The sequence below is a fragment of the Mustela nigripes genome, chromosome 13, assembly GCF_022355385.1.
Source record: "Mustela nigripes isolate SB6536 chromosome 13, MUSNIG.SB6536, whole genome shotgun sequence".
NCBI lineage: Eukaryota > Metazoa > Chordata > Mammalia > Carnivora > Mustelidae > Mustela > Mustela nigripes.
Window position 1 is genome coordinate 143,199,294 of NC_081569.1, and position 13,370 is coordinate 143,212,663.

At 46.6% G+C, this 13,370-nt stretch overlaps 1 protein-coding gene across 17 annotated transcripts in view; it reads left to right on the forward strand.

Moving 5' to 3' along the window:
- KLC1 (kinesin light chain 1) overlaps positions 1-13,370 on the forward strand; it is a 55,751-nt gene that overhangs the window by 8,310 nt on the left and 34,071 nt on the right. For all 17 annotated transcript variants that reach the window (XM_059374082.1, XM_059374088.1, XM_059374080.1 and 14 more), the window contains exons 2-3: positions 9,244-9,505; positions 12,145-12,375. In XM_059374082.1, coding sequence (XP_059230065.1) covers positions 9,245-9,505; positions 12,145-12,375 — 492 coding nt within the window. In that variant the 5' untranslated portion in view covers position 9,244. The remainder of the gene's footprint in view (positions 1-9,243; positions 9,506-12,144; positions 12,376-13,370) is intronic.

Here is a 13,370-nt window from a genome sequence, read left to right on the forward strand (position 1 = left end):
GGTCATGATCTCAGGGTGGTGAGATCGAGCCCTGTGTTAGGCTGTGTGCTCAGTGGGGAGTCCACTGGACATTCTGCACCTCCCACCACGTGTGTGTGCATGTGTTTCTCTTTCAAAAAAACAAAAAAAAAAGTCTTATGCTCCTAACTGAGCCAGCCAGCCACCCCTTAAAAAATATGTTAGTTGCCTTTCTTTAGTTAAGAAAGAAAACTATTGGGGCGCCTGGGTGGCTCAGTGGGTTAAGCCGCTGCCTTCGGCTCAGGTCATGATCTCAGGGTCTTGGGATCGAGTCCCTCATTGGGCTCTCTGATCAGCAGGGAGCCTGCTTCCTCCTCTCTCTCTGCCTGCCTCTCTGCCTACTTGTGATCTCTGTCAAATAAATAAATAAAATCTTAAAAAAAAAAAAAAAGAAAGAAAACTATTCCATACATGTATCTTTGATTAGCACTTTAAATATGTAAATTTCATGTTATGATATTATGTTTTATTTTTATTCACTGTTCAGTAAGAGACCCTTGAAGTCTTTTTTTGTTTGTTTTAAGATTTTATTTATTTGACAGGGAGAGACACAGCGACAGAGGGAGGTGGAGTGGGAGAGGGAGAAGCAGGCTCCCCACAGAGCAGGGAGCCCGATGCGGGGCTCCATCCCAGGACTCTAGGACCATGACCTGAGCCGAAGGCAGAGTCCTAAAGATGCCCCTGTTACGATATTATGTTAATTTGTTTCTCATTTTGAAATAAAAATGGTGCTTTTTAACTACATAATCAATACTCTCTATATTTATTTTTTATTTTTTTTTTTTAAAGATTTTTATTTATTTATTTGACAGAGAGAGATCACAAGTAGGCAGAGAGGCAGGCAGAGAGAAAGGAAGGGAAGCAGGCCCCCTGCTGAGCAGAGAGCCCGATGCGGGACTCGATCCCAGGACCCTGAGATCACGACCTGAGTCGAAGGCAGCGGCTTAACCCACTGAGCCACCCAGGCGCCCTCTCTATATTTATTTTTTATTTTATTTTATCTTAGTAACATATAATGTATTATTTGCTTCAGGGGTCCAAGTCTGTGAATCGTTAGTCTTACACCATTCACAGCACTCTGCATAGCACAGACCCTCCCCAGTTCCATCACCCCGCCACCCTATCCCTCCCCTTACTCTCTGTCTTTATATTTTTTTGCCCCAGACTCCCATAACACCCTGTTTTGTAATCTGTTAGTCACACTGTCCGATGAAGGTGTTTTTCCTTTTTGTTGGCTCAACCAGTGACTTGTGATAGAGACATCTGCAGCGTTTGGGTTTACTCATTCAGGACTTGGGAAGAAGCATGTTCTCTGTTTTCATGTAGTTCCCTGTAGTTTGTCATGCTTAAAATTTGCATCTGAAGAGATGGGTCTGTGGGACAGATTGAATTACTTAGTCCACTGTCTGGCTATGGCCAGGAGCCGTTGCTCAGTCATGCAGTGGTGGGGGGGTGTTAGGCACCTGATCAACTGTGGGTGACATGGCCGCCTTGAAAACTCTTTCCTTAGGTGCAGCATGGTCATTGACAAGCGAAGTGAACTCTCCTTGGGCTACTTGCACACGTCACACAGTAGTGTGGTTAGGTTATCGTGGAGTACGTAGAGGTGGCGGGTTCAGAACAGCCGCACGCAGCTGCCTCCTGAGCCTGCCTGGGAAAGGGACCCAGGGAGTCCTGTCTGCCTTTATTCCTTGGGTTCTGCAAGGGCGTTGGCGACAGACTCCTCCGAGAGGCAAAGGCAAGCTTTTGTTTTATCCAGTGGGTTATAGTTTTAGGATGGAAACAGGTTCAGAATGGCTGGTGTACTTATGGAGTTTTTAGTATTAAAACATTTTGCCTTTTTTTCATGTGTGTGCAAAAAGTATAAATTTATTGCTCCACAAGTGAACTCGTATTAAGTCGCATCAGTGTTTCTCTCAGTCATACTCAAACAACTCAGGATTTCCTAATCTTTTCATGTTCCTTTGGGCATGATTTAAGTTCCGGGAACACACAGAAGGAAGGTGTTTGGCATTCTCCACTGGCATCTGCCGAGAGTTACACCTTTTTAAAAAAAAATTTTTATTTAAATTCAATTTAGTTGGGACACCTGGGTGGCTCAGTTGGTTAAGCAGCTGCCTTCGGCTCAGGTCATGATCCCAGCGTCCTGGGATCGAGTTCCACATCGGGCTCCTTGCTCCGCAGGGAACCTGCTTCTCCCTCTGACTCTGCCTTCCACTTTGTCTGCCTGTGCTCGCTCTCGCTCGCTCTCTCTCTGACAAATAAATAAATAAAATCTTTAAAAAAAATAAATTCAATTTAGTTAACAATTTAGTTAACATAACATATACTGTGTTACTAGTTTCAGGGATAGAATTTAGTGATTCATCAGTTGAATACACCTTCATAGATTTTTGTGATTTTTTAGACCAGAATGATTCATTCATTCATTTTATTCTTGTGATTTAAGTTTAGAAGAGGAGATAAAAAGGTGAGATTAGGTGAGGTTAGGTTTGAGGAAGATGAGACTGGAGGAGGTACAGAGGATGAGTCGTCGTATTTCCATTCTGGAGCTGCTTTTGTGGCCAGCCCTGGCTCTCTGCTGCCGCTGGCAGCTTGTGGTCCATAGATGAAGCTTCTGATCAGGACTGCCCTGATGGAGCACATCCTCCCTTGAGTAGAATTTTGTGATTCTTATTTGGGAAAGAGTAGACAGTGTATAGTTGGATAAGTATGTTTGTTATTATAACACAGTGTTATATTTAGAAAATAAAGTGACTCACTGTTGTAAGCCTACAAAGGGGTATAACATTTCTGTTTTTACCCAAAAATGTCATGATTTGAAAATGATTGAGACCCCCACCCTTTTTGGATTTGGCTTAAAATATGAACCTTAACTTTGTTCTGTAAACTGGGGAAGTGACACTCCTCCTCCATACTCTGTAGCCTTACCTGCTTTCACCAAAACAAAAACTAAACATCAGAAAATTCAAGAATTGGGGGCACCTGAGTGGCTCAGTGGGTTAAAGCCTCTGCCTTTGGCTCGGGTCATGATCCCAGGGTCCTGGGATGGAGCCCCGCATCGGGCTCTCTGCTCGGCAAGGGAGCCTGCTTCCTCCTCTCTCTCTGCCTGCCTCTCTGCCTACTTGTGATCTCTGTCTGTCAAATAAATAAATAAAATCTTTAAAAAAATAAATTCAGTAATTTTTTTTCACTTTTGTTTTTAAGATTTTATTTATTGTTTTGACAAAGAAAGATCACAAGTAGGCAGAGAGGCAGGCAGAGAAAGAGAGAGAGAGAGAGAGAGAGGCTTCCTGCTGAGCAAAGAGCCCGATGTGGGGCTTAATCCCAGGATCCTGAGATCATGACCTGAGCTGAAGGCAGAGGCTTAACCCCCTGAGCCACCCAGGTGCCGCCTTTCCACCTTTTTTTTTTTAAAGTAATCCCTACACTCAACGTGGGGCTTGAACTCACAACACAAGATCAAGAGTCACGTGATTTCCCAACCAGCCAGGTGCCCCAGTTTAACTTCTTCTTAAGCAAGTAATATTCTTCTTTTGACTTTGTATTATGTGATTTTTGTTCTGGGGCACCTGGGTGGCTCAGTAGGTTCAGTGTCTGACTCTTGATTTCGGCTCAGGTTGTGATCTCAGGGTTGCGAGGTGGAGCTCTGCATCAGGCTCCGTGCCCCTCCCCCCCAATAAAATATGTATACCTGATTTGTGTTCTGAAACTTCAGAATCAAAAACATATGTATATTTTTACTTGTAATATTACCATTGGTCCCTTTGCTTTTTAGTCTCATGTATTATATATTTGGAAATTTCTAAGTAAATTGAAGAGGGCTTGAGACTTTCATTTATCAGAATGGGAGCATAGGTTTAAAAAGATTGAGAAATGAAGTTTTCTGTGATTTCATGACAGAGGTAAAATAGATTATGTCCCAAAGTTGGGTTTTAGGTTTTGTTTTCTTTGGTGTGCATCATTAATTTAAAGAAAACAAAAAAACCTTTTGCATCTGTTACTGAAATATTTATATATGAAAGAATTCATCAGGTTCCTGAAACCCCCAAAAGAAACCCTGTTAGCGGTCACTCGCCACCTTCTCTCCCTCCAGTCCTTGGCGCCTCTGATCTGCTTCCTGTCTCTGTGGACATTTCGTATCAATGGAATAATGTAATTTGTGGCCTTTTTTTTCTTTTTTCTTTTAAATAATTAAAAAAATTTTTTTATAAACCTATAATGTATTATTAGCCCCAAGGGTACAGGTCTGTGAATCGCCAGGTTTACACACTTCACAGCACTGACCCTAGCACATACCCTCCCCAATGTCCATAACCCCACCACCCTCTCCCTGTGCCCCTCCCCCTGGCAACCCTCAGGCCTTTTTTTTCCTTAAAAGATTTTATTTATTTACTTATTTTGAGAGAGAATGAGCAGGGGAGAGAGGGAGGGGGAGAAGCAGGCTCTCAGCTGAGCAGGGAGACTTGGGGCTTAATCCCAGAGTCCAAAGGCAGACGCTTGACGGACTGAGCCACCCTGGAGCCCCGGTATGTGGCCTTCTGTGTCTGGCTTGGTTCACTTAAGTAAATGTTTGTGAGGTCCAGCCGTGTTGAAGTTTGTATCAGTATTTTGTTCCTTTTTTTTTTTTTTTAAGGCAAATACTATTCCACTGTATGGATAGACCACATTTTGTGTATCCATTTATCAGTTGATAGAATTTGGGTTATTTCCACATTGAATAATGCCAAAGTATTGGTGTAAAAGTTCTGTGGGGCGCCTGGGTGGCTCAGTGGGTTAAGCCTCTGCCTTCGGCTCAGGTCATGTTCTCAGGGTCCTGGGTTTGAACCCCGAATCGGGCTCTCTGCTCAGCGGGAGCCTCTGCCCCCCCCTCCCGCCTGCCTCACTGCCTACTTGTGATCTCTGTCAAATAAATAAATTAAATCTTTAAAAAAAATTTTTAAATTTATTTTTATTTGTCGGAGAAAGAGCACAAGCAGGAGAAGCAGCAGAGCTCGGAGAGGGACAAGCAGGCTTCCCATTGAGCAGGGAGCCTGATGTGGGACTCGATCCCAACCCGAGCCAAAGGCAGACACTTAACCCACTGAGCTACCCAGGCATCCCTCTATCACATTCTTTAAAAAATTGAGATGGGGCGCCTGGGGGGCTCAGTCATTAAGCGTCCGCCTTCGGCTCAGGTCATGATGAGCTCCGTATCGGGCTCCCACCTCGTCGGGAAGCCTGCTTCTCCCTCTGCCTGCTGCTCCTCCTGCTTGTGTTCATTCTCCTGCTGTCTCTCTCTCTGTCAAATAAAATTTTTTTAAAAAGATGAAAAATTAAAAAATAGAGATGCAAGTCATATAATGTAGTAGTGACCATTTTAAAGTGTACAATTTAGTGCATTTTTTAGTATGTTCTCTCTGTCGGGCAGCCATCACCACTAAACTAACTCCACATGTTCCCTAAAAAAAAAAAAAAACGGGCGCCTGGGTGGCTCAGTGGGTTTAGCCACTGCCTTCGGTGTAGGTCATGATCTCAGGGTCCTGGGATCGAGTCCCGAGTCCGCCTCTCTGCTCAGCAGGGAGCCTGCTTCCCCCTCTCTCTCTGCCTGCTTCTCTGCCTACTTGTGATCTCTGTCAAATAAACAAATAAAATCTTTAAAAAATATATATATGTATTTGTGTATATATATATGTATGTATGTATACATATATATATTTTTTAAAGATTTTAGTTATTTGTTTAAGAGAGAGGGTGAGCAAGAGAGAACGGGAGCTGGGTGGGGGAGAGGCAGAGGGAGAAGCAGACTCTCTGTTGAGCAGGGAGCCCGGTGTGGGGCTTAATCCCAGGACCCTGGGATCATGACCTGAGCCAAAGGCAGATGCTTTACCGACTGAGCCACACAGGCGCCCCGTTATTTCTTTCTTTCTTTTTTTTGGATTTTATTTATTTATTTGAGAGGCAGAGAGCACGTGTGTGTTTTCACACACTTGAACTGGGAAGGGGTTAGGGAAGAGGGAGAGGGCCAAGTAGACTCTTCCCAAGTGTGGCCCAGTCGGGGGTGTGGGGGCAGTCCCATGACCCCGGAATAACAACCTGAGCCAGAATCAAGAGTCAGCTGCTCAGCTGATTGAGCCACCCATGTGCCCCTCTTGTTTTTAATTTTTGAGAGGGGGGTAAGGTTTGGTAAAATTTGTCACACTGTTGAAAATTGTATTGCCTGTTAATTTTTTTTTTTTTTAAGATTTTATTTGTGTATTTGACAGAGACACAGCGAGGGAGGGAACACAAGCAGGGGGAGTGGGAGAGGGAGAAGCAGGCTACCCGCCGAGCAGGGAGCCTGATGCAGGGCTCGATCCCAGAACCCTGGGATCATGACCTGAGCCGAAGGCAGAGGCTTGAACCCACTGAGCCGCCGAGGTGCCCCTGTTTAGATAGTCTTAACCGTTTATATTTTTAGACTCTATAAATGCAGGAGCTGAGCTATGTAGTAAATGATGATTACTTTTCCTATTTGACCTTTTGTTTTCCTTCGGAGCTAATTATCTTGTTTTCTTTTTTTTTTTTTTAAAGATTTTATTTATTTAACAGACGGAGATCACAGGTAGGCAGAGAGGCAGGCAGAGAGGAGGAAGCAGGCTCCCTGCGGAGCAGAGAGCACGATGTGGGGCTCGATCACAGGACCCTGAGATCATGACCTGAGCCGAAGGCAGAGGCTTTAACCCACTGAGCCACCCAGGCGCCCCAATTATCTTGTTTTCATTTCCTTTTTAAGTTGGTTCTAATCTGTCCTCGCCTACAGCACTTGTCCCTAGGTTGGTGCGAAGCTCTGTCTTCCCCACAGTGAACCTGTGCCCCATAGTCTCTCTCTTTATTGTCATGTTTTCTTCTCGACTTACCATTTTGCTTGCACTCATTTTCCTGAACCTGAGGGAGCATGAGAGGTAGAAGTTTTTGAGACCTGGTATGTCTAAAAATGTTACTCTCCTGTTCCTACAGTTGATTGAGGGTTTGGCTGGCTATGGAATTCTTTTTATTTTTTTAAAAATTTTATTTATTTATTTAATAGAGCGATCACAAGTAGGCAGAGAGTCAGGCAGAGAGAGGGAGAGGCAGGCTCCCTGCTGAGCAGAGCGCGCAATGCGGGGTTCGATCCCAGGACCCCGAGATCATGACCTGAACCGAAGGCAGAGGATTAACCCACTGAGCCACTCAGGCCCCCCTTGTTTTAAGATTTGGCTTATTTATTTTGGGAGAGGGTGTGTGCGTGCATGAGCGGGGCAAGGGGAGGGAGAGGGAGAAAGTCCCAAGCAGGCTCAGGTAAACCTGACTGGAGGGGGTGGTGATCTAAGGACCCTGATATCACAACCTAAGCCAGAACCAGGAGCTGATGTTTAACTGACTGCGCCACCCTGGCATCCCTTGCTACTTCTCTTTAAACCTGCCCCAGCTGGTACAGCCACTCTGGAAAATACTGTGGGGTTTCCTCAAAAGTTGGAAATAGAGCTGCCCTACCACCCAGCAATTGTACTACTGGGTATTTAGCTAAAAGATACAGATATAGTGATCCGAAGGGACATGTGCACCCCAGTATGGATAGCAGCAGCGTCCACCATAGCCAAACTGGAGAGAGCCCAGATGTGCATGAATGAATGGATAAAGAAGATGTGGGGTGTGAACTATTACTCAGCCATCAGTAATTGAAATCTTGCCGTTTGCAACGACGTGGATGGAACTAGAGGGTATCATGCTGAGTGAAATAAGTCAACCAGAGAAAGATAGTTGTCATGTGACCTCATTCGTGTGGAATTTAAGAAACAAAACAGGATCATAGGGGAAGGGAGAAAAAAAATAAGGTGAAATTGGAATGGGAGACAAACTTTAAGAGGCACTTCATCACGGGAAGCAAATGAGAGTTGCTGGAGGGGAGCGGAGTGGGGCAAAAAGTATATAAAATTTCTCCTGTGCAGGGGGTGGGGCATAAAACCCTCTGCCCCTTCCCATTCTTTTCTCTTTTTTATAAACAAAACTCCCTCTCTTCCCTTCTTTACAGAGAGAGGACACTGACTGTTTCTATAGTTGATAGGATTTAATGTTTTTTAGTAAAGTTTTGAATTTTAATTCCAGTATAGTGAGCCAGTGTTCGGCTTCAGGCATCCGACGTGCTCACTGAACACCGCAGGGGCTCCGCACGGTGCGCTCCTTAGGCACGGGTTTGGTGCTTTGCCGCTCCTTTCCTGCATGGGCGTCTGTCTGTCTGTCCAGGCCTGCACCACGCGGTCGGCCAGGGCTCAGCGCCGTCCTGGGGAATGTGACGTAGTGGGACGGGTACAAGATCGAGGCCTTGCCTTTCCGACAGGGCTTGCATTCAGGGCGCTACGAACGATACGTGACAGCACGCAGGACCTCGGGGAGTGCCCAGTGCTCTGAAGGGGGTCACGGTGACGCGCGTCTGAGTCTGACTTCAGTGCGTCGGTTTCCCGAGCCGCGTTCATGCTCACCGTGACCTTTTCTTCTGTTTAACTGAATTAGGGGGTTTAAGACCTATTAGTTTCAGCAGTCACGGGTGTGCTGACACTGTATTATATGCCCCTTTCCTTTTTCTTCCTCATTTTATTATTTTAAAGCCAGTTCCAGGCACTGGAATCTGGTGGCCTCTCGGCTAGTGGGACCCCATAGGCTCGCCTAGCCCGCGCCCTCCTCGCGCCTTTTCCTGCCCGCTCTGCTCGCGCCGCTCTCTTGCCGTGTTGCCGACGGACCTAGTCCTTCTCCTGCTTCTCTGGTTGTTCCCATGTTCCTTTGCTGGTTTTCTTCCTTCTTCCAGCTGTGACCAGTTCTCAGGGCTTTGTCTGGTAAATATGTTACCAAGAATTTACTGTCCCTTCTACTTTTTTTTAAGGGGGAAAAAGCTTGCAGACATTCAGAGAACTCCTTTTTGCGGAGGCTTTGTGCTGTAGAAATGCCATTTGGGTGTTTTGGTGCTTTTTACTCTTCGGCATTAATTTCAAGTGTTGTCATTTCTCCCATTAAAAAGAATTCAGGTATAAGCCAGAAAAGTAATTAAATTGGTCTGCAGAGGGAAAAGAGGAACAGTACAGTATTTCAGCAAGTCACAGATACATACATTTATTATTTACCTATAAAAATGTTAATCTAAAAGTTTTCACACAGTGTATTTTATAGGAGGTGTAACATAAATGACACCTGTGATGAGATGCCTCATCTGTTTTCCTTCCTCCATTCTAGAATGTACGACAACATGTCCACGATGGTGTATATAAAGGAAGACAAGTTGGAGAAGCTGACACAGGATGAGATTATTTCTAAGACAAAGCAAGTGATTCAGGGGCTGGAGGCTCTGAAGAACGAGCACAATTCCATCTTACAGAGTTTGCTGGAGACGCTGAAGTGTTTGAAGAAAGATGACGAAAGTAATCTGGTGGAAGAGAAATCAAACATGATCCGAAAGTCTCTGGAGATGTTGGAGCTTGGCCTGAGTGAGGCACAGGTATGAATGAAGTCGCCTCCGACAGGAGTAGGAACTTGACAGTCTGGAGAACGGAGATTTTGTTTTGAAATCTACTTCTAGGATAACAGAGATCAGCTTGTACAGTATATAAATGATGATTGATTTGGGCATGTCTGAATTTTAAAGAGCAGAGCCAAAATAGAGGTAACCTTGCCATTTTGGATTTGATTTGGCTGCATGTATCCGAAAACGAAATCAGTGGCTTAAACATCGTAGACATAAAGAAATACCGAGGTGGGCTACGCCTGGAAGGGTTGTGTAGCTGCATGGTCGTTAGGGACATGCAGGCCTCTGCATTGCGGTGCACAGTCTTTTTTGTGGACTCAGCTGGAGCTCCAGCCACAGCCACCTGACCCCGTTCTAGGACGGGAAGGGTGTACGTCCTCCCTTTACTTCCTCCAGCTGGTGCACAACGCTGCGGACGGTTCACTGGCCACACCCGGTGGTGAGGAGCCTGGGGGATGTGCTCTGCCTACTTCAAGGTCCACGTTCTTAGGCCTGAGGGAGAAGGGAGAATGGATATTGACCAACAGCTAATAGTTTCTGCAGTTCTCCAAGACGAGATTGCTATATATATGACTAAACCTTTGTTTTTATCATGCGGGACCTAGAGGTGAAAAAATTAGAAACATCTGGGGGGCGGGGCACAGTCGGTTGAGCATCCGGCTCTGGTTTCAGCTCCGGTTGTGATCTCATAGTGAGGTCGAGCCCTGCCTCGTTCTGGGGAGTCTGCTTGAGAGTCTCCCTTTCCCTCACCCTTCCCCCTACGATCAGTCAGTCCGAAAAGAAAAGAAGCCTTTTGTGGTAGCCCTGCCCCTTGATAATATGTGGTTCTGCCAGCATATTTTAGGCAAAATCACACAGTGAAATTTGGCTTCTTTTTTCTTAGCTTTCCTCTTTTTTTTTTTTAAAGATTGATTTATTTGAGCGAGTGCGCGCATCGTTGGGTGGGGCAGAGGGAGAGGAAGAGTATCTCGAGCAGATTCCATTGGAGGCGGGGAAGCCTCGATCCCAGGACCCTGAGATTATGATCTGAGCTGCGACCAAGAGTCAGACATTTAACCTGTTGCTTCCCCCAGGTGCCCCTTAGCTTTCCGCTTGTAAGCGATGAAAGCTGAATGGGGCTGCTGGGTCACTAGTTTCCATTTTCATGTAGAGAACACCGTTTGTCACAGGAACTGTCCAGATCCTGATTTTAGAGTTCTTCATCCAGACTGTGTGAAAGACCTCACTGTAGAATTTAACTTGGCTTGGTTATTGTGAGTGTATTATATGGCATTTTCTATTACTGAAAAGTGATGTGAATACGGACTTTCTTTTCAGTTGGGCAGATACTCGAGTTAAGAAAAGGAGGAGGAAACAGCCTCACCTTCTGGAGTTTAGGTCAAAGGTAGGAGGATAGTAGAGGGCAGGGCAGTTGCGTTGTCTAAAGAGAGAACAGACTGGAGCCAACTTTGCCCAGGTGTTTCTGCTTGTGCACTTCCCAGGGGGCGTGCTGATGCCTCGGCAGGTCTGGTGCACGGCAGGCAGACCCCTGGGACAGTCACCGGATTTTGTGACGTGGCCCTAAGCTTAGAGATGTACCAGTGTGAACCTGATTAGGCGGCTAGCTAAAGATTTCTTCCCTTATCTTGGAACATCAAAGATTTGTCTGCATGCCCTTCCTTAGCTCTGTCACCCGCCCCTCCTGGAGGGACCGGCGCTCTGTACAGTGCGTGCTTGTGCACACACTCTTACATGGAGAAGCGCCTCTGAGAAATGATGTCGGGGCCACCTAGGTAGAAGGGAAGAACATACAGTCTTGTCAGAAGAGTAACTGTGTGTCCATCACTGGTCCATTTGAGATGCTGTCAAACAAAAGAACAGCATCTAGTTTCTGTAGATGTTCTGAGCATGTGATACTCTGATACTCTTTTTTTTTTTTTTCAAGATTTTATTTATTTGACAGAGATCACAAGCAGGCAGAGAGAGGGGGAAGCAGGCTCCCTGCTGAGCAGAGAGCCTGATGCGGGGCTCGATCCCAGGACCCTGGGACCATGACCTGAGCCGAAGACAGAGGCTTAACCCACTGTGCTGCCCAGGCGCCCAGCATGTGATATTCTTTACCGTGGCCTCCTCTGTAGCCTGAGACTGAGGGTGACAAGGAGAGTCATGGGCATTTGTACCTGTCTGTGTCAGAGCACATGTGCGCAGTAGAAGCGAGAGCTGCCGGCCCAGGATGCCTGCGTCGGCGGGGGGTGAGAAGCGTGGGAGGGACGCTGCAGGCTGTCAGCGTTTCTTTTTTTTTTTTAATATTTTATTTATTTGACAGAGAGATATCACAGGTAGGCAGAGAGGCAGGCAGAGAGAGAGGGAGAAGCAGACTCTCCACTGAGCAGAGAGCCCGATGCGGGACTCGATCCCAGGACCCTGAGATCATGACCTGAGTTGAAGGCAGAGGCTTAACCCACTGAGCCTCCCAGGCGCCCCATTTTTTAAAAAAAAATATTTTATTTATTTATTTGACAGAGAGAGATCACAAGTAGGCAGTGAGGCAGGCAGAGAGAGAGGGGGAAGCAGGATCTCTGCTGAGCAGAGAGCCTGATGCGGGGCTTCTGTCAGCATTTCTGTCTCCTCAGGTCATGATGGCTCTGTCTAACCACCTGAACGCTGTGGAGTCTGAGAAGCAGAAACTGCGCGCACAGGTTCGTCGGCTGTGCCAGGAGAATCAGTGGCTGCGGGACGAGCTGGCCAACACGCAGCAGAAGTTGCAGAAGAGTGAGCAGTCCGTGGCTCAGCTGGAGGAGGAGAAGAAGCACCTGGAGTTCATGAATCAGTTAAAGAAATACGATGACGACATCTCCCCATCCGTAAGTGGCTCCGTGGGGCGCAGCGCTGACAGCTGACCGTGTTGTCGGCTGCTTTAGTCCGGCTGTGTTTCCCTCCTCTGATGATTGCCTTGAGCCACCGGAGGTTATGGGTCTTGGGGCTTACTCCCTGGGCAGGTCACATGCTTTTCACAAGTGTGTTTTAGTGCGGTGGTCAGACATGTGCACACAACCTTGTACATGTAAGGCACGATGCAGAGAGGCACCTCATGAGTTTTCCCCGCTTGAGAACCCATTGGGTCTGGCTTCCAAGCTCATCACGATGCTGGAACTTTCCCTCAGGTCGGTGTGCATCGCATCCTGTTGTCTAGAATCCAGATTTGGGACTCCCCACCTGTAGCCGGTGGTGCTGTGGACACCGTTCTCTCTGAAACTCTTTCTTCCGCTGCCGGGACTCTCCCTGGCTCTCTTGCCGCCTCACTCACGCCTCCTCCGTGGCCTCTCTTGCCGACTGCTGTGTGTTTGGAATATTCTGAAGGAGCTTGGCTTTCTCCTTTCTCCCTTGGCTCTCAGGCTGTTCTTCTCGGTCTTGTTTTCCATCTACCATTTATATCTGATTCAGGTAAAAAACCATGTTTTAAAGACAAATTTTGGAGTAATTTTAGATTCACAGAAAAATCGAAAAGATAGTAAAGAGAATTTCCATACGAGCTTCACCCAGACTCTCCTCCTGTTACGTCTCCCGTCGCCAGAGTGCGGGTCTTCATCAGCTCGGGCCATTGCGACGGAATACCACGGTTGCATGGCTTATTTCCACAGTTCCAAGGTCAGGATGTTGGCACAGTTGGGTTCTTGGTGAGGCCCTTTATCCTGGTTGTGTCCTCATGTGGCCTTCCTTGGTGCGTGCAGAGAGAGGGAGGTATCTAGTGTTTTCTTTCCTTTTCGTTAAGGAGACTAGTCCTGTCGTGGTGGCCCCATCTCCGTGACTCCACCTGACCCACGTTACCTCCTAAAGGCCCGCCTCCACATGCCATCAC